The following is a 24,250-nucleotide window of genomic DNA, read 5'->3' as shown; positions in this document are numbered from 1 at the left end:
GCGACGAGGCTGCAAACGTGCAGAATGGCCAATCAGAGCTGGAGAGCCGGGTGATTAAAAGCGGGTCTTGAGCTCTTGTCTTCCATGGACCATAGGTAGGTAGGAAAAGAACGAGGTCTGATGTAAGTTGTGGTGATTTATATAACTTGATCTTCGATAGGTAGATCTTATGATATTATGTTAGAGGAAGAATGATCTTGAAAAGTTTGAGCAGTGCGGATGGATTCTCATATAAGTAAATCATTCGTAAGTGGACCAACTTCGCTTTATTTTGTCGCACGAACGATAAATGGAGTCCTACCACGGTTATCACGCTCAGTAACTGTCACTTATCACCGATTTATATCTTTCATTGGGAAAATATTATTTGATTTTGTTTTCATACTTCTCATCAGGTTCTAAACGCAAACCCGATTTTCCATCACTTAAGCTTTCTAAATCCGTACCAACCCATTCATCATTATCCTTGCAGCGTTACCGTGTTCTGTGTACCAAAGCACAGATTTTTATAAAAACGCAGCGATCGAGCTTCGTACAGCCCGGTGGTATTCATTCTTTAACCAATCGAAATTCCATCTCTTTACCCCGACAAGCAACTTAAGCCTGGTAAGTAGAAGCAGAGACGTTACCGCCACGGCCGGTCCAGTTGACGTGAATGTCCTGGCCATTGGGGTACTTGTCGCTAGCGTTCTCGGGCTTGATGCGGAAGGTGTGAGCACCGAAGTAGTCACGCTGAGCCTGGAGAAGGTTGGCGGGAAGGTCCTTGGTGCGGTAACCGTCGAACCAGGACAAAGCGGTAGAGAAGGCGGGGGTGGGGATACCAAGGAGGGCAGCCTTGGAAACAACGTCTCGCCAGCCGGGCTGAGCCTTGTGGATGGCCTTGTTGAAGAAGTCATCAAACAGAAGGTTCTGGAGGTCAGGTTGGGAGCGGTAGGCGTGAGTGATGTCCTTGAGGAAGACAGATCGGATAATGCAACCACCTCGCCACATGAGGGCAATGGAAGGCTTGTTGAGCTTCCAGTTGAACTCACGAGCAGCTTCCTGCATGAGCATGAAGCCCTGAGCGTAAGAGATGATCTTGGAGGCGTACAGGGCCTGCTCGAGATCCTCAAGGAATTGCTCCTTGTCGCCCTCGAACTTGGTTGTTCGGCTGACGAACTCAAGCTTGGTGGAAGCGGTGGCACGCTCGTCCTTGATGGCAGACAGGCATCGGGCAAGGACAGCCTCGGCGATGAGGGTCACGGGCTGGCCAAGGTCAAGAGCGTTGACAGCGGTCCACTTACCGGTACCCTTCTGACCGGCCTTGTCGAGAATCTTCTCAACGAGGGCAGTGCCATCATCGTCGTTGAAGTACATGATATCTCGGGTGATCTCAATCAGGAAAGAGTCCAGAACACCCTTGTTCCACTTGGCGAAGACATCGCCGATCTCCTTGCTGGAGAGGCCGAGACCGCGCTTCATGATGTCGTAAGCCTAGTAATGCTTTGTTAGTCTTTTGTGCGTGGTTCCTGTCTCTATCTCTTCATACCTCGCAGATAAGTTGCATATCACCGTACTCAATACCGTTATGAACCATCTTGACGTAGTGACCAGCACCCTCGTCGCCAACCCACTCACAGCAAGCCTCACCGTCGCTCTTGGCGGCAATGCTCTGGAAGATGTCCTTGATGTGAGGCCAGGCCTCTTCATTACCACCGGGCATGAGAGAGGGGCCATATCGGGCACCCTCCTCACCACCAGAGACACCAGAGCCGACGAAGCGGATGTTCTTGCCAGCAAGATACTTGGTACGGCGGTTGGAGTCGGGGAAGTGAGAGTTACCACCGTCGATGATGATATCGCCGGCGTCAAGGAGGGGTAGAATCTTCTCAATCCAGTCGTCGACAGCCTGACCAGCCTGGACCAAGAGCATGACACGGCGAGGAGACTTGAGCTTGCTGACAAACTCCTCAACAGTCTTGGCGCCGACAACGGACTTGCCCTTAGCCTCGTTTTCCAGGAATCGGTCGACCTTGGAGACGGTTCGGTTGAAGGCGCAGATGGTGAAGCCGTTGTCAGCCATGTTCAGAATAAGGTTCTGTCCCCTGCGAAGCATGTGAGTATGTGCTGCCACTGGCATTGCCAGTTGGATGGTTCTTGGGTCAAACTTACATGACAGCAAGGCCGATGAGGCCCAGATCCGCACTTGCCACAATGTCAGCATTTGTCGCATTTTGTTTCGTAGCAGAGCTTGAGAGTGAGGTGAAGGAATTGTGTTGTTGAGGGGCACCCAGGTTGAGGTGAGCGAGACGAGCTCTACCTCGAGAACATGAGCCATGATCACGATGAGGATGAGGTCTGCGAATTCGCCAAACAGTCCAGGCACGGATTCAGCACGGCGATTACTTCATTTCTCGCTCCAGCGTCCGGAGGGCGCGGGGATGAGAGCATGAGAGCATCACCATGAGGCCGTGGCGGGGTGGTGGGGTAAAATTAAGAGATGAGGTATGAGGGAAGCTTCAACTTACACAGGGCCAGACATGATGGGCTATGATATGCGATCGGGGAGTGGTATGTATAGAATGAGGTTTTTGAAGATGTATGAAGGAGAGAAAGAAGAGGAAGGGAAGAAGGTGGGAGGAGATGCAAAGTTGTAAGAAATATACCTGGCGATGAATGTTGTCACACCCGTGCCAAAGTTGGGCGCTCGGTACCTTGTCCGCACTCACCTCCCAGTCCACCTCCTGTCTGAGCTGGAAAGATGCCCACCTTTTTTTTTTCTTCCCTCTCTACCGCTTTGCATTTGGCTCAACTAAGCAAACGCGACGCAATGCGCTTCAAAAGGCTCAATCCAATACAATTGACCTGGTCGGGCATAACGCCAAGTATGGTGGAGCTTCCGCGTTGATTGGCGGGGCTCTTCTCAACTGTTCATCGTCATCGTCACTGTGGTGCGGCCGAGATTGATACTGAGATGATAGGTGCTTTTCTTCCATTTACATCACCTCTTTGACTACAGCTCGGTGACTATGAGTAATTGCGGTATCTAGCTGATCTCCCACTCATCCTGCCTTAATCATCGTTGCTAAGGCAATCTACTCATTCGCTACGCCAGCCTTGCAAGAACTTACATTTACCAATACAAACTAACTTTGCATCAATTCCTCAGCAGCCATCATCATCATCATGACTGAGGTAATGCCCCTCCACTCCTCCCTGGCCAACAGCATGGACTTGTACCTGCTGGCTGGCCAATGACCATCAGTAGGGGTCCGTCGTTTACGGACACCAAGTTCCAGAGATGGGATTTTCCCTCACATTTATTTAGCGGACTGTAGCGCCTCGCAGCGTTACCCCTCCAGGTCCCCCCTTCTACGCCCCTCAGCTCCAACGTTATGACGACTTTACGGTGCTGCTGCGGTCTTACCCCCAAGATGAACCCCAAAGCTTACCAAGATTTTTGAAACCGTGACACAAGCAACACAAATCTCGTACAAAGCTCGCCGCATATTAGTCTGGATGGATTGTTTTCCGTTGTATCCGCCTCGCCTCACTAACATCCATAGTCAAGCCCTTAGTCCTAGACATGTCCCGTGCGCGGTATCGACATCTCCTGGTCTCAGTTCGTCCGTCAAGCTTATGCTTGTTGGATAACCTCCAAGTCCAGCCTTTCTATGCGATCCTGCAATGCTGTCCGAGTGTTGGGACCCACGTCTTCCGGGCCCGTGTAATCACTACCGTGCCAATTGACTTGTTCATCGGACAGTAGCCCGACCCCAACGTCGCCTTAGCCTTCGCGAATCCGTACCGAATGCCCCGAAGGCGGATACGGAGAATCCCAAAGAAAAAGGCCGCAAACGCTGAGCTCAGTCCAGGTGTACTCTCGACCAACCCAGGTGCACTCTCAGCCCAGTTCATGAGTCCAGCCTGACCGAAATGCTCCACCGGAATTTACCCCGGCAACAGTGCGGTATAAGCGCCGAATCAACTTTTAGCCTCACCAGTGTCCGAAGTCGCTCATGACGAAACAGCCAAGGAGATCATGAGACAGAGGATTTAAGCCTCAGACTGGCCCAGCAATACTGGCTTCAGGATGCCTCAGCCTGCTTCGGCAGCCGGATAAAAACGACAAGACGATACCGTTGAACCATGCTTGGTAACACCGATTTCTGATTGACTCGGCTCATAGAGACTTGAAAGTTGAAACCCCCATCGGAGATGCAAGTAACATTTGATATCGGGATAAAAGGTAATAATCAAGTTCCGCTTGCTTCGGTCCATATTAGCCGTCAAATTCTGCCGCCGAAATTATCTTGAGAACGGATCAAGTCGTCCATTTTTGCCCATCCCATGTACATGGAGATTAAAGTATCCGAACATTCATCCAGCCTCTCGAATAATAGGTGCGGATACACATTTTGATCAAGTTCCAGAACTTGCTATGCGCTATATACAACATTAACCCCCCACCCCAAGGTGAAAAGAGCCACCGTAACTACGGATTCGTTGAATGTTCAAAGCTTACAATAACCCCCAAGAACCAATGTTGTTGCGAAAAGAATGGATGCGCGATGTTGTTGAGATTTCTCCAACTTGCCCGTTATTGCCATGAAATCTTTCGGATTAGTCAGTAGCTTTCTCTCCAAACAAGAGCTTTTGAGACACCGTCAAGTCCGTCTGCTTCCGAGCCGAGGAATCTATATGCCATAGAATTTCATAATCCGAAGAGGCTAACTGACTACCTAACGCTCGCACATCACCCACTCCAGCCCGTGGGGGTGCAAGTTACTTAACACAGGCAACAACGCCAGACATCGTGACCAATGACAAATGAGAATCCGAGGTGTTCATAATATATTGATTCCAAAAAGCAACACTAGGCCCTGGCATTTGAATTTCAAGCCATCAGCCGAACCTATGGCTTGAGATGGTAACTACGTAGGTATTCATCTGAGCTTTGGGAGAGCGCACGTGATGTTCAAATCCCACTTAATTTAGGCCGCTTTCTGGAGAACGAGGCTAGAGCGAATCAAAGAAGGCTATCATGAGATCCATTTTCTTCCATACAACAACAGTTGCCATCGTCATCGCAATCACAATCGCGTCGCACCGCCGCAGAGCACCGCCGAGCCCTTTCGATAAAAGCTGCGGACGCTGGGAATCTCTTCTAAGAGGAACTTGAGCAGAATTTGGCTCAAGGTACGTTTTCTCGCAAACACTACACCGCTTCCTCGTATATTCGCTTGTATTCATCATGGCGTACCCTCCTCCTCCAGGCATCAGCAACAACTCTCTCCCACCGAGACCGCCCGCCTCCAAATCAGGCTTCAAACCCGCGTTCCCCCCAGCAGCCCAGGCTGCATCGAAGCCAGCGTACTCGAACGCTCCGCCGACGTACTCCGGCCCTTCGAGTTACTCTGCTCCCAATGCTCCATCCGCAACTCAGTATGGCCCTTCGTACTCTTCGTACCCGACTACTGCTCCCGGCGCGGTGAACTCGGGTCCGGCATATTCGTATCCTCAGCAGCCACAGAATTACAGTGCCCAGAACTACGGCGTCCAAAGCTATGGCCCTCAGAGCTACGAACCGCAAAGCTATGGGGCAGCACCCCAGATTGCGAATCCATTCCCTACTCCAGGCACTGCGGGGACCGACTACAACCCCGAGATGGCCGCCCAGATAGCGCAATGGCAGAGCGCATATTCGAGCACCCCAACAGATGGCAAGGATAAAGCCCCTGGGTTTGCTGGGCCTCGAACAGATGGCCAGACATCTGCGGCCGCGGCCGCGGCAGCTACCACTGCGAACCAGGAGCGCAAGAAGACAGTCATCCGAGAAGGTGGTGGTAAGAAGTGGACAGACGACAGTCTTCTAGAATGGGATCCCTCCCATTTACGACTCTTTGTCGGTAATCTTGCAGGCGAGACCACTGACGACGCCCTTCTCAAGGCTTTCTCGCGCTGGCCATCTGTACAAAAGGCCCGAGTCATTCGTGACAAGCGTACATCCAAGTCCAAAGGCTACGGTTTTGTCAGTTTCAGCGACGCTGACGACTTTTTCCAAGCCGCCAAAGAAATGAACAACAAATACATTCAGAGCCACCCTGTAACGGTTCGCAAGGCCAACACCGAAATCAAGGTAGCTAATGTCAAGGAGAAGGACAGACATGGAAAGAAGAATAAGAATAAGAAGGGTGGAAATGGCGGTGGAAATCATGGGGCTGGCTATGAGCCCAGCTTAGGGCCCATGGGTGGTAGTGGAGTGGTCAAGCCTGGACAAAAGACCAAGAATGGCCTTCGCCTGCTTGGCTAAGCGTTCGACTGAGCAAGTGTTGCGTTTTGGTGTTTGGTGTTTGCAGAGGTATCATACATACCCGGTTTAAGTGTACTAATTCCATGAAGAATTTCCGGTCCACCAGGGTGTCTGGGCTCGTTTGTATTGCAATGTTATGAATTCGATCATGTATCATGTTGACCAAATCCTTCGAAAAGTCATAGGCTTTGATTTTACTCTTCACTTGTGCCTTGAACATAGGTATTGACCTAGAAAGGTACCATTCCATACAACGTTTTGTGCATATTATCTGGTAAGAAAAACGGGCAAGTTGATTATGTGTGGTATCTGGGTATATTGATATTCTTGCTCTTCTAATATCACAATGTATCGAGGAAAGTTCCAGCTTAGATTCTATCCCCAAAGTAACCCCCGGCGCCGTTGTTATGATACATACAAACAAAAGATGGCGAGTCATTGTATCGACTCTCACTCAGTATGACAAAGAAAGGTGGCCCATAGAGTCGTTATATACAGGCTCAGATATAAAACAGGAAGTTGTGGCATTGAAACGATTGTTCCCTCAGCGACGCTCATTAGCTGGAGCATGGGATTGTACATCAAGATCCAAGCCGTCGATGCTGTCACGGAGCAGACCAGTGTTTTCCGCGTCTGTATCCCCATCGCGGTCTATGATTCCGCTAGTCTGACTCGTTGGGGAATCTGGCGCGTCATCGTCGTGCGCATGCCGAACATGAACACTTTCTTGCGCCTCCTGCCTCATCTTTGTGATTTTGATGTAGTTGTAGGCAGCGATAGCGGCCATGGTCGTGAGTAGACCAACAAAGTTGATGGGTGTGAGGCGGTCACCAAAGACAAGAGCAGCCGCACTAATAGTAACAACCTCCTTGAAGATGCCAGCAATGGAAAGTGTGACGACGGAAGTGCGCTGCAGCAGAGCGAATTCGGATGCCGTCATGCAGAAGGCGATGCAACCGGGGAAAAGCAAGAAAAGGGGCGCCATGAAATAACCCCATTCATCACCGAGAACTTTGTAGCCTTCAATGAGAGCTCCGACTCCTTCGACGGGCACTGCAAGGCAGATAAGCACGAGGAACATGACTGGAGTAAGGAAGAAGATGCTAGAAAATGGGTTTGATGTTGCAGGGTTGCGGAGGAGCAGGATCTGGGTCAATCCCCAGCGAAAGCCAGAGAAGAAGGCAGCTGAGATGACGAGGGCGAAGCCTCCCACCTTGAATTCAACTTCACCAAACACCATGAGCACGACACCGAGCGTCATGGTAGCAATGATGGCGACAAGACGCCATGTTGGGGTTTCCAGGCGGAAAGCAAACGCAAACATGAGAACGAAAGCTAGTGAGGAGGATTTACACATGGCTAAAGCAAAGGTTAGTTACCTCAAGAGCTCAAACGCAGAGACAACATACTGTAAAATGTGAGGCTAATGAACTTGAGAGAGGTATTGCCAAGTCCAATATCTAGGCCTGTAGCTGCACCACAAGGTCCAATTCGAGTGAGGTAAAACATCTTGGTCATGCCGTAAGATTTGGGCTCGTCATCATGTCTCGACCTGCCCATATCTGACAGATGAACCCCGTGTCCGGGTCTCAATGAGGGCACGAAGTACAAAACTAGACCTGAGAGGATAAATTGAACCACCATGTGCATAGACGTCGTAAACAAAGGAAATGCAAAGTTCAGCCGTTCATGATCAAACATCCACTTGTTGTACTGTAAACATGTCAGCAATTATGTTATCTGGGAATAGGGCACAGGAGCCGTTTCGTACAATCGATATTGATAACGAAAAGAGGTACCACAAAAGAATCAACACAGCGTTTACCATCAAGCTCTTGAAGACGGTCTTGTCTGCTTCTTTGCGCTCCTCTTTTGATATAGCCTTATTGTCCCTGACGATCCGCTGATCCAGCTGGGTATTTCTGCTACGCTTCTTCTGCCGCCTCTGCTTGTCTTTACGGGTCAATCCTGTTTCTTCGTCGTCTTGGAGGTCTTCATCGCTCAAGCTGTCATCGGCGGATTCATCCTTCTGGATCGCAAAGCCGTTCGCATCCAAATCTTCTTCTGATATCTTGGGTTCTTCTGTCGAGCCAGTGGGTGCGGGACCACGGCTTGTGACACGGGTTCGGCTGGGTGATCCAGCTGGCCGACCAGCCATGTTGTGGCTACTTCGCCGTCGACGGTGGCCTGCAATAGGTTCCATTTCTATATCCCGATCGCTCTCGCTTTCCTCGTCGCCGTTGAAAGACCTCGCGCCGGTTTCACGAGACGGGCCAGCTATCGTTTGATTTCCTCCACTTAGACCGGAGTTCCGCGATGTAGCAACTCTTGTTGTTCCTGAGGACGATCCTGCCACCGATTTTAGGGGACTCGAGTCTTTGGCCGATAGAGAGTCGTCAATGAGAAGACATTCGGGGGATTCGGGGCGATCTGGAGCTGCTACGTGTTTCGAAGACAAAGGGGGTGAGTGTGAGGAGTGAGATGGCGAGGAGATGGGATCAGGTTGAGGAGGAAGAGCGGTCATGATGGAGACAAAAGAACGACTAGAGCAGGGGATGTGATGGGGCTTTCATAAGTTAGTGATGGCAAAGGATGGCCAGGATGGCTAATGGTAATGAGTTGGGTTGGTCCAGGTCTGCTGGCTTAGGTGGTCGCAGGACTCCATTCGTACAGTAGCGCATTAGAAAAGGCGGAGGGGCTAATCCTCATAGGGCAAAAGTTAAAGTCGGGGCCGTCATGGTAGGGGACCGTAGCGCCGTGTCTAAGGTAGTACAGAAGTCACTTGGGGGGTTATGTGTGATCACTGGAACACTCCGAGAGTGAGACTTGTTGACGTCGATTGCATTGAACGGCAAATTCGACCTCTAGCTTTGGGTATATGACCATAACTCTTCAGGAACTGGCTTCTCTGTAGGTTTCTGGCTATAACGACGACTTTCCTAAGCCTCCTCCCATCCGCTTGCCATTCCCAGGCTACAAGTTGTCCTTCTTACACTGTTAACCCAGCAGCACCAAAGTGCGGAGTGGACCTGAAAGGTCTCTTGGCAATAACATCCATGGAACCCCGTGGCGCACTGCATATCTGCACGCGACACAGCTTCTAGGCCTCAAATGAGGGGATGATTGGTTTGAGGATAATGTTCTAGAGGTTTGTGACAATGAGGTGCAAGTATAAGGTAGCTCGAGTCAAACAAGGGCTCCCCACCTCTTGGTATTTCCTGCAGCAAATCCAAAGCAAGAATAGGCACAAACATCATCAAGATCGCTTGAAGTTGTCTGCACCTGAGCAATAGCATTGGGGACATGACTTTCATCTCAACGATAGCAAATTAACACACGGAACTCGATCATTTCACAGGTAGCTCAGGCAGTTTACCGAGTAGAAATGCTTCCCGTCATATGCGATGAAATGGGAACAAAACAGTGATTACCCATAGCATCAATGATCTTCAGTCCACAGCAATCCGGCTGCTAATCATCACCTCCGCACGTGTACATTATTTCAAGTCCATCATACATAGTGCCCACATGACACATGATACCTACATGCATTGGGTTTTATCTAATATGTCATCTAACATCTAAAATTCAATATTCCAGTATTTCGCTCCGACCTTGGCACACACTCTCTGTGATTTTTTAGCTCCTGCGTTTCAAGATTTTGTGTCTCTCGAGGTTGAGATATCCAGGAACCTGCAGCCCACAAATCCAGGGGTAAACAAGAAGTCCCCATCTCGTATCGGATGGGTCTCTGATTTGTGCATAAAACTCAGGCACTACTCCGTAAGCTGGGAGGTTGTTTAATATCATGACCAGTTCCTGATCAACGGACTGCTACCTATGTATGGCTGTAGTTGCGGAGTACCGGCAGTAGACGAGCCCCTTTCTCTCATTCTGATTCACTTCGCCTAGGTATGGAAGACGGCATTTGAGGCCTTGGCAAGGTTGAACCTCACGGCATTGGCCCGTATTCTAGAAAGTGACCAATTTAGGGCCCGACTACCCGAATGAAATCTAACAGGTACAGCTATCGGAGAGGGTCGTCTACCGAGACAAAGCGTGCGTCCCGTCGGGTCCAAAATCCTTGTCAGATATCCAGGCGAGCCGATAAATCATCAGGATTTTGATGGCCTCGACAACTGAGCAGCATTTGGAGCTGGCGGCAACCAAGATATTTGCTCGAGTAAGCCTTGGGAATTGAGTTTACTGAGAACATTTGATTCATTAGTTCGATCGATCTAGACACCTTCTTCTGAACTATCCTGACATGAGCAAAAGTCGAATTGCACGGTCCTTATCGAATACGACCTTGCCAATCAAACTTCATTATTCACACTCTGTATTCGTATTGACCAAGCCTGTCGTTTACCAGCTGTCCTTTCTTCCAATACTTCTTCTTCTAACGAGCCCGAGTAGTTGCACAACAAGGCACCACAATCATATATTCTTTGTTATCGTGTTAGCTGGAGGGGCACAGGAGCTACGAGCGCTTCCCTAGATGGCTTGGTGAATCTGGAAATCCGGTAGGCCTATCTGCCCAGTATCTGTTTAGCTTTATCAACTGTTCATCTATGTTCGGATCTTCCCGTCCAACGTGAACATCGTGGGCTTATTAAAGTTGATCACTAAAGGAGCTTTCGAGGCCTTCCGCAATGCCGGTTCTAGCCCATACTACTTGGTAGCTATCATACTTTGAATTAGCAAGGTCAACGATTCTATCAGACCTGATTGGTCATATCTAGGTACTTTTTCAGATCGCCCTATCCTAGAACCCCTTGTGATTCAAGTATCGATTCTACTTTCACATCCACCTTCTAGGTTGAGTCTACCGCGACTTTACTGCCGTGGACAAGACAAGGTTGCTTGATAGCAGAATTCCTGAGGTCAGGTATCATAGAGTTAGTATGCTATGGGGGATTAATAGTTGTGTGGGAACTGAATGGTAGCTCCAACGAAGACCTACCCTAAACTTTACCAAATGACTTTAACCAGCCTTTAGGTAGCTAAACATTAGTAACTTGTATGTAAGTGTCGTTTTGTTTAGTAATCCTTTGCTCGCAGGTGCGGCTCTATTTGCACGAGGAGAAAGGCATGGATATGACTTGGCGGCTGGCTCATATGTAAAACGAACGTTGACAAAGCTTGACCAACGTCTCGAGAACCGAGGCATCTTTTGGTCAGCTTCACCAATGAATCAAGCCCCAAAAGCATTTCACCATTTTCGGAAAGGCTGATCAGGTAATAAAGTAGTCATCCACACCATTCCTTCCAGAGCTGAAAGTGAAGTACGTAGCGGAAGATCACACATGAAAGCTTATAAGTGACCTCCCCCGCATCTTGCTCACGTCCACTCACGATTTTCGACTGACTCTGAGAGAGAACTCTTTGGAAACACAGCCCAGAGAGCTCAGGATCCAGTTTTACCATTCGCCGGAGAATCCGGAGTAGCACTAAGTTGTCCACCTGGGCCACCGACGAAATCCATTACATCATTCTTGAGCTACCAATTCGGGGTAACTAGACTGAGCTCCTGTTCCTGGAGCTTCTCCCACCTCAAGTTTCAAGACTACAATATAGCGACTTTGAAAATGGAGGGTCGACGTTCTTCAACACTTCCGGGAGGTTCCCGTCGGGGTCAAACCGGGGGATATCTCCCAATTGAGGACTATGGAATGATCGGAAATATGCACACCTGTGCTCTTGTGGGAATTGATGGAAGTATTGACTATATGTGTTGGTGAGTGCAGATCGGTGAGATGAGACTCGGAGCTCTCGACTGATAGTCTGAATTGTAGGCCTGATTTTGACTCCCCGTCTGTTTTCTGCAGGCTCCTCGACAAGGACAAAGGAGGGCATTTCTTTATTTCCCCCCCTCCCGATGTAAACTGTACCACCAAGCAGCAGTATCTTCCATCATCATGTATTCTGCAAACAAGGTCTATTCATGAAGATGGTGTCGTCGATGTGGTAGACTTTTTCCCTCGCCCACAGAATATCAAGGTTACCACCAAAGGTGTGAAGCTGAATGCCTACCGGGAAGTCACCAAAGTCCAAGATGAGCTTAAGAAGTGGTTAGTCCGCCGAGTGGAATGCATTCGTGGTTCAATGAATCTTGGTACTGTCCTCGACACGCAACTAGAGGCAATGACTGACCGTGATCAGATATCGAACTCTTTCCTTCTTTCAACTATGGAAGAGATGAGCACGAGACCACTCTCTTCCAAGAACAGCACTTCACGACTGATAGTAAGAGTAAAATTGCCTCGTTCCATAGCAAGGATACTCAGCTGCAGCTTGACGTTGCAATTGAGAAGGGAGAGAACGAGACCAGTTGTCCTCTCATAACCTTCAGAAAGGAGAAGCGTCCTGGAATCAACGGCGAGGGCCTCGTGGCTTGCATCTGTATTGAAGAAGGCCAGACGATTTCCTTTGTCCTTCGAAATGATATTGAACACCATGTCACGGAGAATATTACGACTGATGTGCTTGATGCTCAGCAGCACTCTACCCAGAGTTTCTGGTATAATTTCATTGCGCAATCGAATTATAAAGGTCGATGGAGAGAGGTTGTGTCTCGAAGTTTGATGATACTGAAGATGATGACTTACGGTCAGGTTCTCGCTCAGATCCAACCTGTGAGATATCGACTAACCTTTTATAGAGCCTACGGGTGCCATCATAGCTGCCCCAACATTTTCTATTCCCGAAGCCATCGGTGGAGTAAGAAACTGGGACTATCGTTTCTCTTGGATTCGCGATTCGAGCTTTACTATCTACATCCTACTACGTCTTGGTTTCAAGGCCGAAGCAGATGCTTATATGGAGTTCATCATGGAAAGATTCGTTCACTCGCGTGGCCCAGATGGAGGCTTGCCTATTATGTTCACCATTCGAGGTGAGACTGACATCCCGGAACTGACATTGGATCATCTTGAAGGCTATCGCGGCAGCAGTCCTGTTCGTATCGGTAATGGCGCGGCTTTTCATCAACAGTTTGATATCTATGGCGAATTGATGGATGCCATCTACTTGTATAACAAATACGGCAAGCCAGTTCCATGGGATGTTTGGAAGGCTGTTCGTGAGATTCTTGGTACGCTTCGCAACCTTGACCACTCCCTTGGCGAGCTAACATGTGTTCAGATTATGTTCTGACTATACTCGACGGTAAGACATATAGCCTTTGGCTTCGTGTTTTGGCTAAACGCTATAGATCCGGACATGTCTATCTGGGAGGTCCGAAATAACAAGCAGCATTTCACATACTCTCAGATAATGCTCTGGGTTGCATTTGATCGCGGCCTTCGTCTTGCTGATAAGAGATGCTTTCCATGTCCCAACCGCGCTAAATGGATGGAGGCAAGAGACAGAATTTATGAGCGTGTCATGGAACAAGGTAATCCAAGCAAGACTTCCACTGATGAGTGGTGTTGACTGTTTACAGGATATAACGAGGAGATGAAGTGCTTTGTGCAAAGCTTTGAGAGCAGAACTATGCTCGACTCCTCCATTCTTATAGCTCCTCTTGTGTTTTTCATCTCACCCTGTGATCCACGCTTTCTCAGCACCCTTGACCGTATTCTCTTACCCCCAGAAAAGGGCGGTTTGACAAGTACCGGCTTAGTATACCGATACGACACTGAGCTGTCCAACGATGGTAAGGGAGCCCGCAATAACCTCACCGAAGCGCAGCTGCTAATGTGAGAAAATCGCGATGTAGGGGTAGGCGGTCATGAAGGTGCGTTTAGTATGTGTACTTTCTGGCTCGTGGAAGCCATGACCCGAGCAGCTGTCTACGAGCCGAAGTATCTGGTCAGGGCTGTAAATCTGTTTGAGAACATGCTCAGTTTCTCTAACCACCTCTGCATGTTCTCTGAGGAGATCGCGAGATCTGGGGAACAACTTGGTAATACACCCCAAGCATTCAGTCATCTAGCTTTAATCAGTGCGGCTTTCAATCTGGATCGTACTGCGAGGTAAAATACAAGGGTGCTGAGAAGGCAGACCGCAGCCGAAAAGTGGCCAAGTTTAGCATAGTTATTTGTTTGCTCAATCGTGGGCCCTTGGAAGAATGCATGGGATCATTTTGATAATTTGTTTACTGCTACAAATGCGATCTCATGTTTCGTAAAACGTGATTGAATCAGCCACGAAGCTCTACAGACACAGAATCTCCAACCTCAATTGTTGGGTATTGTGACTCTTTTTTCATAACGTCTCCTTCAGCGAAAGGTTCATGCCGCATGTGTACCCCAAAGTAAACTTTGCCGTCGAAGCGCCTTGTCTTTGCGAGCGTCACGAATGGCTCTTCCTTCTTTTCGCCAGTTTCTTGGTCTATACATACCATCTGACATCTGCGACATGCACCCAGAAGCCTGAAGTTCTGGCGACCAATACTCATAGAGACCCAGCGATCCTCAGAAAAGGCTGGCTGTGCTTTAAAACCAGGAGCTTGTTCGAGTGTTATATTTGCTCTAAATGATTTCTCTTCAACCGAGCTTCCACCACGGTCGATGATTTGCTGGTTCAGGGCATCAACACTCGAACTATGGATTACCAACATAGGACTCTCGTTAGAGAGAAGAATCTTGGTAGGTTTCTGCTGTTCAGAGTCCGAATCAGGTGGTGATGGCACATCTGGGAAGGAACCTGGTAATGTGTGGATTTTTGAAGGCTGTTGATATCTTTGAATCTGAGCCTTGGAAAGACGGCTTTTCAGCCCCAACCCACCAGGGGGGAAGCGTGCCAAGAAACAAGGAATCCCAAGAGCATTCGAGAAAAAGGAGTTGATCCTGTCCGATGTATATATCTGTGTGCTCACCTTCTCGCCACAAACTCTGGAAGGCTGCCTGTCAATACTGGCGTCAATGACAGAAGGGTCTGCTGATAAAGGGATAGATATTTGGTTTGATTGGCCGCTATGCTGTGTCCCACGATATGCGATAATTAGCTCGCCCTTACCAAAATCTAATGTTGGCCTTAACAAAGCCATCTTAGGGCAACGTTTCTGACTCAAAGCATGTCCAGACCCATGATGGACTAAGCACCATTCACGATCCCATGCTAGACCTTCTGGTCGAACCTCCCAAGGGACCCCAGACGGGATCGAGTACCCGGCGCAGCTTTTTATTGGGTAGATAGTAATAGTTTTAACCTTGAGTGCGGAAGAGTCAGGGACGTCGATGGATCTCTTGGGGTCTAGAGCAGAAGAATCGATTGGTAACGTTCTTTCTTGGTAGAACTCCCTGAGGAAAGCAATAAATCCATCGACATCTGTTTTCGTGCTCATTGCACCTAGGCTAGCTCGAATGACGCCGGTGGGCTTACCAGACATGATATCATTGTCTGCACCGCAACGAAACCCGGCCGAGAAATTCTTCTTCATCTCCCAAGGTTGCAAGTCCAGGGCTGATGCAATGCCGCCTGGGCTGCAAAGCCCACCAGTCCGAATGTGGATGTTTTTGAGATTCGCAAGTTTCTCAAACTCGGCAAGGCTTATCCAAGCGCCCTGGCTATTCCTTAGGTTGAAAGAAACGACAGGCCCATTTCCAAGAGTGTTTTCGTCGCTGGATACCGATGTATAAAGTTTGCAAACCGGGGCACCATTTGCATGCCGCATATTGCTCAATTCTTGAAACATGCGTTGGGTAAGGTATGAAGTATGGGAGCTGATTTGATCCATGGAACCAAATAGTCGTCGATGTATATCCATGGCAATGTCCAGAGCCACTATGTTATGAAATGGAAGTGTCCCGTCTTCTAGCCTCTCGTGGAGGAACTGTGATTTGGGGGCATGCCACTTCTCATTTCCAGAAACAACCATGTCTACCGTGCCTCCACCAAAATACTTGCGATTGTTGAACACCCATTCCGAAGAACGCTTCACTAACAAGGCTCCAAGATCGGGAAATCCAAAAATCTTGTACAAGCTGAAGACAGTAAAGTCTGGTGCTAAGCTCGGATCGCTGAAATCGAGATAGGATGTAGCAGCAAACGAGGAGGCGTCCAATAATGTGAGAAATCGATGTTGGGGGTTGCGATACAAGTTCCGTAAGTTTTTCGCCCAAGTCAAGGGATATCTTTTGCCATCCATATGGGATTGCGCAGGATAGGCAAACAATGTTGTTGCTGACGAGTTGTCGGTCATGTTTTGGAACGGGAACTGCCCTTCAAGCCATGATTGAACATCATCATCGTCAACCGATGTACTATAAACAGCTTCCTCTCGAGCGCCGACCAAGCTTGTGTGACATCCTTGGTGATATGCATATAGAAAACCTTCTGGTTGATTCCTTATGGCTTCAACAACGAGTTTGACTCCCGCTGTGGCATTTGCGACAAACACCACATCATACTCAGTTGGGTCCGCTCCAAAGAAGGTGAGCAAATTCATACGAGCATCTTCAACGCGAGATGCTGATTGCTGCGAGGATGGTGATGCAGAGTGGGGGTTGCCATAGAGAACTGTAGTCATCTCGTGAGCGAACGAGTCCATCAATGATTTGGAACATAATGTTGTCCCGGCGTGATCAAGGTAGATCGAATCTTTTCGCAGGTCAGTACAGTTCAGAAACATATCTAGGTATTATGACCTTGAATCATTGGGTATTCAGCTTCTCTAAATTGCTCCACGGCTCGGTTATAGCTTGAGTCGCCACCCAGAATAGGCACCTTCATCTTGACAGCCTATGTGCAAGATGAGTCGAGTGAAGGGAAACCAAAGTTCCCAATGTTTCAAGGCCCTTTGACACAAAAAGGCCAAGCACTTCCGGTGGATATTGAGAGCTTATTATACGCCGCACAACCCTTATCATATTCTGATGAGGAATTCTAAGGCACTATCACGACCGATAGAGAGTGGGAGTGGGGTGAAGAGTGGAGGAGAAGACATGCTCAACCCAAGCCGAGGAGGGAAGTTGGTTATGATACCAGGGCCTAAAGTTGCTCCAGTTTGGCTGAACAGGCTGTAAAACAAAGGAGGAGATAGGACCGACGTGGCTATAACAATATCCGAACAAATAGACATCTTATCTTGGTCAGCTGCCTTGTTTGCCGCCCTTTTAGCGACTAAAGCACTGAGCATATCGGGATACTCCCCCAGATTTCAGTGTTAGTTGCAAGCGGAGATCGCCACTTTCCTGTTTCTAGGCACTGTATCAACATTCGCTGCTTGCCGACAGGCCTTTTCTCGTTGATTATTGGTCAATTTATTGCGGAGGAAAGGCACATCAGGTACTTGAGCCTAGGTAAATCATTGCCTTCAGACCGTTTAATGATTGCGGCATCAATTGAAAACTACTTACCTACCTTAGGTTGATAATAAATCAAGGTAGAGCAGGTGAGATATAGTGTTTAGAAATCTCAGAAAATGTTACTTATCAAATAGAGAAATAGCATAGAACAATGTGATTCGGTAAGGTAGCAAAGTATCGCGCTTTTCCTAGAGCAGCCTCAGAGCTTCTCGTTCTCGGCATCGAATCCATCTTCTTTGTAGCGGAGGCCCCGGGGATCCTAGCCCGTGCTCCACTATTTCGCTTACCAGCTGAACTGCAATTCCGACTGGCCCCCAGCCTACCAACCAACTCAGCCTCTTCAACCTCACTTCACTCATCACGTCGAATCGCATTGAATTGTTATCGCTGTGAAGTGAGGGCGCGCATATCTCGACTCAAGCGCTATCACCCCATTGAATCCTTCTTTAAGACTGCGCTCGTCAATTAGTTTGTCTCCCCATATTCTTTGATCTCCTGCTCTTTTCCCCCCTTATCCCTCTTGCAGCTCTTCCAACTCGTCGATCCAGCCGCATCCGCAGCCTCGCGTTCTCCCTTCCTCCTCACTCTTTGACGCGGCATACCCGTCAGCGGTTCTCAAACCATTCTTCTTAATTCTTCTCACGCTCATTCTTCGCCCAGGGCGCGTTGTCCCCCAACTTTCTTCTTCATGGCGCCTCTTTGGCAACCTTCTTTTTGTTCCCCCCACTACCATTTGTCCATACGTTGCTCAAGATAACCTCTCTAACGTCGATCATGTTACCAAACCATAGATAATTCCTTTACATTCCTCGCCAAGTGCTCAATATCGATCCGCGAAGGCTCACCCAGAAATATCGCTTTCTTTCATGCCGCGTCGCGTCGCTGGCAACGATATAAACGATGGACTCGTACACATCTTTTCGCGACGCTTCAGCTCGTTCTCCAGTTGATCGTAGTTGGAGCCGAGATGACTCGCGTACCCGAGATGAGCGTCCTGACCGCGGGGACTCATTTTACCGTGGGAGATCTCCAGGTTCGTACTCCAAAGGCGGTTTTGCTTCCTGCCACCAAGTAGTGGCAGGCTTCAGCACAGTGAAAATAGACAAAGCTTACAAGTCTCAAGGCCACGACCGCCGCGATCGCCGCCGGTCTCGCTCTCCAGCCACTGTCGACCGCTACGAACCTAGACCCCGACGAGACGATCGAGATCGTGATGATAGACGACGCATGCAGTCACCACCTGCCAATATTGACCGATACGTACCTGGTCAGGATTCCGGGTCAACTAATCCAACTGTGAACCCCATCCCCGACCCTTCCAAGCTCCATTACCAAGTTGGCTTCTCCTACTTTGGAGAATGGTGGAGAATGAACGAGAAAATCAAGGAGGAGAAGGAGCGCATGCGTACTGGTCGACGCCGTGAACCGGAACGTGCTCGCGGCCCAGAAGATCGCGAAAAGGAGAAGGCCAGGATCCAAGCTGCCTATGATGCTTATAAAGAAGAACTTCAAGCCAAGATGGCGCGGACATTTGTTTCTGAACATAAGAAAGAGCAATGGTTCAAGGAGCGATATGTTCCGGAAATTCGTGATGATTTCAGAGGAAAGCTGAACGAATACCGACGCGGTGCTTACAGCCAGTGGGAGCAAGATCTTGAATCGGGTACTTTTGATGACTTTTCTCTCGAGGGTCTTCCCAAGAGTGAGAGTAACGGCAGTGGCGGTGTAGTTGAAAAGGAAGAGGGAGAGGCTACAGCCACAAATGAGATCCTGGGTGTTGGAGATCTGGTTCCAGTCAATGGTGCTGACATCCGCGACGAGAGCCAGTTCCAGCCAACTCTCTTGATCAAGACCATCGCCCCACATGTTAGCCGCCAGAACCTCGAGGCCTTTTGTAAGGAACATCTCGGCGAGGAGGAAGGTGGCTTCAAGTGGCTTTCTTTATCTGATCCCAACCCAAGTAAGCGGTACCACCGTATTGGTTGGGTCATGCTTCACTCTTCATCCGAAACATCACTCCCCGTAGACCGCGTTGAACCCAAGGATGAGGATGGTGATGAGGCGATAACATCTCCTCAGCCCGTATCTACTGCCGACAAGGCTCTGGAGGCCATCAATGGTAAGACTGTCAAAGATGAGGTCAGAGGAGACTTTGTTTGCCACGTTGGAGTCCATAACCCACCTGTCCATCCCCGAAAGAAGGCTCTGTGGGATCTCTTCTCTGCCCCTGAGCGCATCGACAAGGACCTCTTGCTTGTTCAGCGAATTGTCAACAAATTTGAGGAAGAATTCGGATCCGATTTCCAAGCCACTCTGAAAATTGAAGAAAAGGTCGAAGACCTGAGAAACGGAGGTCAGCTTCAACCAGCTGTGGTTCCAACCCCTGTCAAGAAAGTCAAGAAGATCAGAGAAGTGGGAATGGACGAAGCTATGGACGAGGAAGAAGACGGCGTCATTGAAATTGAGGAGGAAGAGGAAGAGGAGGAGGGGGCTGTAGAAGATGAAGAAGTTGATGACGAGGATCTCTTGGTAAAGAAGAAACAACTTGATCTTCTGATTGAATATTTGCGCCGCGTCTTCAACTTCTGCTTCTTTTGTGTTTTCGAAAGTGATTCAGTTCACGAACTTACACGAAAATGCCCTGGTGGCCATTTGCGCAGACCTCGCAGCACACTTTCGTCTGCCGCGAAAGCTGTTGCTAGAGCCAGCGCCAATGGAGAGCCCTTCCCAGGCAAGAAGAGGGGCGAAGGAGCAGAAGAGAACGAGGGCGAGCTTACTGAAGGTGAAAAGAAGTTTCGAAACGCCTCAAACAAGACGGAGCAGCAACTGCTTCGAGCGTTTAACTGGGTTAAAACTTTTGAAGATAAGCTTACCCAGATTCTGGACCCTCAGTCTGTCGATATTCGAAAGCTGGGTGGCCGACCTGCTGATGAGGCTGTCGATGAAGAGCTTCTTAAACATGTCAAGCAGGAGGACGAACACAAATGGCGGTGCAAAGCTCCCGAGTGCTCCAAGCTGTTCAAGGAAGAGCATTTTTGGCGCAAGCACGTTGAGAAGCGCCACGGTGATTGGCTTGATAACCTGAGGCAAGAGGTAAGTTCTCGCCGCGTCACATTTCATCGTGCTGTACTAACCAAGATATTCAGTTTGAACTCATAAACTCATATGTAATGGACCCCTCTCACATTGCACCCTCAAGAACCGACGCAAACTCAAATGGTCACTTCCCGCCTTCCAATGGCCAATCCAGTAGCGGAACACCACGAGGCTTCAACCTGCAGAACTTTACCATGAATGGTATGATGGGAGGAGGTATGCCTGGCTTTCCCATGGCTCCAGGCAACTTTTCGCCCATGTTTGCAAACATGCAATCCGGAAGTTGGAACCCTATGGACGAACGCTCTGGCGGAGGACCTATCCGTCGTGGAGGAATGGGTGGCGGACGAGGCCAATACCGCTCTGGACCTTATGATCGCCGAGGCGGCAACCGTTTTGACGGTGGTCGTAACCGCAATGGCGGGTCACGCTGGGGTGACGGCGCTGGAGGTGCTGCAGGCGGGCCTCGGGAGGCAGTCCAGGGCCGAAGCCTCAAGAGTTATGAGGACTTGGACCAGGTTTCGGGTGGTGGAAGTGGTGAGCTCAATTACTAAACTGCTCATTATGCTTTCCTTCCAGAGCAATGCGATTTGGACGCTTCGGAGTTTGCTGCTTTTCTTAATATCAATCACTAGGTACCTGGATCATGGAAAGGTCGCTGCCTTTAGACTCTATGTATCATATGCCTACACATGTTGCTCTCATGCTAGTTTTTGATCGACAAACAGTCCTGAAAATAATGGTTACCTACAGAATGCTTCTTAGATCCAATTGTTGCCCCCCTATCCTCCTGCTCAAAGGTTCCAAGAAACGGAGATGCCTAGAAGGCGACCGCAATTCTGCACATAGCCCTGTGGACCTTACTGGGAGGAACCCTGATGCAAGTTAGAACGGTGCAAACGAAGGCTTCATGCGTGATTCAATTAGCTTAGTTGCTATACTGTAGAAGCGTTCCTAGTCCAGTATACCTGTGAAGGAGTACTTCAACTTTGATCCAGTCCTAGAAACTGAGAATGTCTTAGCGGAAGAGCCTGTAAGCTTATGCTACAATATGTGGACTATCCTGAGTACTCCAATCTTTACAGGTCCCAATCGAAGTTTTTAAATGGCAGTGAGTTCATTGAGATCTCGGTGAGTCTCGGTGAGTCTCGGTGAAGATAAGCTAGCGCAGAGGGAGGGGGTGTTCATGTCCTTTGCCTGGCCAATGATATCCTGCGATAAGATCTTTTCGCTGCCACATATCCCCACCGCCCACCTTTTTTTTCTCCAGGCTTGTCCAACTCTGCCATCGCGAACGCATTGAGGCTCGGATCTTTCAAAACTTCAAGATCGCAAAAATGGGACTCCTCGCAGAAAACAAGACGTAAGGGGCATATGTTCTCAAGCCGCGTTCTTCTACAGTATGCGCTAACCAACCACAGTCGACGGAAGATCAACAAGGATCCAAACAACACAAAATGGACTAAAGATACGAATACTTTCGGCCAGAAGATCCTGCGAGCTCAAGGCTGGCAACCGGGCCAGTTCCTCGGAGCACAAGATGCGCCGCACTCGGAATTGCACACGGCCGCCAACGCCTCATATATTCGCGTGGTGCTTAAGGATGACATGAAGGGATTGGGCTTCAGCAAGTCGAAAGAGGATGAAGTTACTGGTCTAGATGTCTTCCAAGATCTGCTCAGTCGGCTCAACGGAAAGACGGATGATGCTATCGAGGAGGATCAACAAGCGCGACTCGCTGTGAAGACGCACCACTTTGTTGAGCAACGATACGGAGTCATGAAGTTTGTCTACGGTGGCCTACTGGTGGGCGACGAGATGAAGGGAGTGGAAGAGAAGAAGGCCGACCAGCAAACAGAGTCAAACTCCGACGATGATGTTGTCATGGAGTCTGCCCCTGCACTGAAAGAATCCAAAAAGGAGAAGAAGTCTAAGAAGAGAAAGGCAACCGACGACGAGGACGACGAGGAAACTACAAGTCGAGAAACAGATTCGAAGAGCAAGAAAAGACGCAAGGAAGAGCGAAAAGTAAAGGAGGGCGACATTGATGAGGCCAGGGCCAAGAAGAAGAAAGAGAAAAAAGACAAGAAGGAGAGGTCCCTCAAAAAGTCTACAGAGGATATCTCAGACGACGAGAACGTCGAAGAGCGCTCAAAGAAGCGAAAGTCCAAGTCCAAGTCCAAGTCCAAGAGCCGGTCCCCCGAGGGCTCAGACGAAGAAAAGGTGAAGGAAAAGAAGTCTAAGAAAGATAAGAAAGATAAGAAGAAGCGCAAGAAGGAAGAGCAAGCATCCGAATCAACCAGCACATCGGTCACGCAGAACTCTACGCCCACGGCTTCGGTCCCCGGAACAGGAGCCACAACACCATCTGGCACATCGACACCTAGAGGGAGCAGGAATTTCGTGCGGTCACGATTTATTGCGCAGAAGCGACAGGCTGTGCTTGACACCAAGGCACTGAACCAGGTATGTACTACTCGTCACAGATACATGGCTAGGTTACTAAACTTATATAGATTTTCATGGTCAAAGCATAGAATACGAAGATGTAAACAGGTTGCTTGGATACGCACTTAGAAGCACCTAGACTAGATGGTTGCGGGTATTTTTAGCGTAACTGTCGGATATACGAATGTATATTGCATTGTTGCAGAGGCGTCAGGTTGCATGGTAATGTTAGAAGGATGTTTTATTGCATTATGAAATAGCTGAACCAGCATTTTACGGTAAAGGTATCTGGTATCTTCCTCAGCAGAAACAGATTCGATTTGGTGAACTGGACGAGTTGCTTAATGTGTCATCGGGGGATACAGCTCCTTAACAATTTTGAAGCATAGATTTCTATATTAAACTTGCAAATCGCGACACTTTCTTCACAAAGTCGGGATGCAGAAATTTGGACAAAATCGTTTCATTTTGCTGAGTATTTCAACATCTCAATTGGCTCCGCATCTTCTTAGACCAGGTAACTACCAAACGCAAACAAAACAATACTCGAGGGCCCAAACACCCTGCAATCCGCCATCATGATACTAATAATAATACAGTGCCAGTTCTTTCAATTTGTCGTCTTTTCATTTCATTTATTTAGCAGCGTTCTTGCCGAAAGTGCTGTTACAGATGTCAATATCAGAGACCAGATTTGATGTGATAATAGTGACGTACTTGTGGAAGAACTGACTGAACAAGCCACCCTTTGCTTGTTGGTCCGACATGCTCGCACGACGGGCGGCGTTGGCATCGCCGGCTCGCTTCTGTTCGCTAAGGCTGGCGAAGGCTGGCATGAAGCCTGAGCTCTGATGAATGTTATGTTAGTAGACTGATGTTTACAAAAGAGGTGTAAGACGGAACTTACTCGGCGACGGCTGCTCACATTGCCAGTAGGAGCAGTTTGAGGAGCACCGGAATCCATGGTGTCGGTTATTTGGAGTGATTTAAGCGAGTACTGGGTTGATTCGTGGGTTTGGATGTATATCCTTCGTTGTTATGGCCTGGCAGTAGTGTTTGGGGTATAATGTAGGTAGGTGGTTCGATAGAGAAGAAGATTGAGCTAAATGGAGGGGAGAAGATGAGTTTATATCTTGTGAGAGGGGGGGGGGGGGGGGGGGGG

General features: G+C 48.9%; 8 protein-coding genes across 8 annotated transcripts; 4 read left to right on the top strand and 4 right to left on the bottom strand.

The window, feature by feature from the left end:
- Positions 1-597: 597 nt before the first annotated feature.
- Positions 598-2,521, bottom strand: FPRO_00843 (putative phosphogluconate dehydrogenase (decarboxylating); the record flags this gene model as incomplete). The annotated part of the gene is made up of 4 exons (XM_031221937.1): positions 598-1,473; positions 1,529-2,084; positions 2,152-2,184; positions 2,508-2,521. 4 exons carry the CDS (start codon positions 2,519-2,521, stop codon positions 598-600), a joined length of 1,479 nt encoding a protein of 492 aa, XP_031075629.1.
- Positions 2,522-5,233: 2,712 nt separating this feature from the next.
- FPRO_00844 (uncharacterized protein) lies at positions 5,234-6,292 on the top strand (the record flags this gene model as incomplete). Its single annotated transcript, XM_031221926.1, has 1 exon — positions 5,234-6,292. The coding sequence occupies one exon, from the start codon at positions 5,234-5,236 to the stop codon at positions 6,290-6,292; it is 1,059 nt and encodes a 352-aa protein (XP_031075628.1).
- Positions 6,293-6,836: 544 nt separating this feature from the next.
- FPRO_00845 (uncharacterized protein) lies at positions 6,837-8,816 on the bottom strand (the record flags this gene model as incomplete). Its single annotated transcript, XM_031221915.1, has 3 exons — positions 6,837-7,651; positions 7,702-8,005; positions 8,064-8,816. The coding sequence occupies 3 exons, from the start codon at positions 8,814-8,816 to the stop codon at positions 6,837-6,839; spliced, it is 1,872 nt and encodes a 623-aa protein (XP_031075627.1).
- Positions 8,817-11,880: 3,064 nt separating this feature from the next.
- Positions 11,881-14,272, top strand: FPRO_00846 (uncharacterized protein; the record flags this gene model as incomplete). Its single annotated transcript, XM_031221904.1, has 8 exons — positions 11,881-12,023; positions 12,088-12,407; positions 12,455-12,901; positions 12,954-13,385; positions 13,436-13,459; positions 13,506-13,688; positions 13,737-13,949; positions 14,013-14,272. 8 exons carry the CDS (start codon positions 11,881-11,883, stop codon positions 14,270-14,272), a joined length of 2,022 nt encoding a protein of 673 aa, XP_031075626.1.
- Positions 14,273-14,435: 163 nt separating this feature from the next.
- Positions 14,436-16,969, bottom strand: FPRO_00847 (putative molybdenum cofactor sulfurase HxB protein; the record flags this gene model as incomplete). The annotated part of the gene is made up of 2 exons (XM_031221892.1): positions 14,436-16,837; positions 16,885-16,969. The coding sequence occupies 2 exons, from the start codon at positions 16,967-16,969 to the stop codon at positions 14,436-14,438; spliced, it is 2,487 nt and encodes an 828-aa protein (XP_031075625.1).
- A 1,542-nt stretch (positions 16,970-18,511) lies between these two features.
- On the top strand, positions 18,512-21,194 carry FPRO_00848 (uncharacterized protein; the record flags this gene model as incomplete). The annotated part of the gene is made up of 3 exons (XM_031221881.1): positions 18,512-18,581; positions 18,668-20,637; positions 20,691-21,194. The coding sequence occupies 3 exons, from the start codon at positions 18,512-18,514 to the stop codon at positions 21,192-21,194; spliced, it is 2,544 nt and encodes an 847-aa protein (XP_031075624.1).
- Positions 21,195-21,977: 783 nt separating this feature from the next.
- Positions 21,978-23,177, top strand: FPRO_00849 (uncharacterized protein; the record flags this gene model as incomplete). The annotated part of the gene is made up of 3 exons (XM_031221870.1): positions 21,978-22,003; positions 22,062-23,106; positions 23,157-23,177. 3 exons carry the CDS (start codon positions 21,978-21,980, stop codon positions 23,175-23,177), a joined length of 1,092 nt encoding a protein of 363 aa, XP_031075623.1.
- A 546-nt stretch (positions 23,178-23,723) lies between these two features.
- Positions 23,724-24,052, bottom strand: FPRO_00850 (uncharacterized protein; the record flags this gene model as incomplete). Its single annotated transcript, XM_031221859.1, has 3 exons — positions 23,724-23,751; positions 23,806-23,936; positions 23,996-24,052. The coding sequence occupies 3 exons, from the start codon at positions 24,050-24,052 to the stop codon at positions 23,724-23,726; spliced, it is 216 nt and encodes a 71-aa protein (XP_031075622.1).
- Positions 24,053-24,250: the final 198 nt, after the last annotated feature.

The sequence above is a fragment of the Fusarium proliferatum genome (genome assembly GCF_900067095.1).
Source record: "Fusarium proliferatum ET1 genome assembly, contig: FPRO_scaffold001, whole genome shotgun sequence".
In the NCBI taxonomy this organism is placed as follows: Eukaryota; Fungi; Ascomycota; class Sordariomycetes; order Hypocreales; family Nectriaceae; genus Fusarium; species Fusarium proliferatum.
This window is presented reverse-complemented; position numbering and strand designations above follow the sequence as displayed.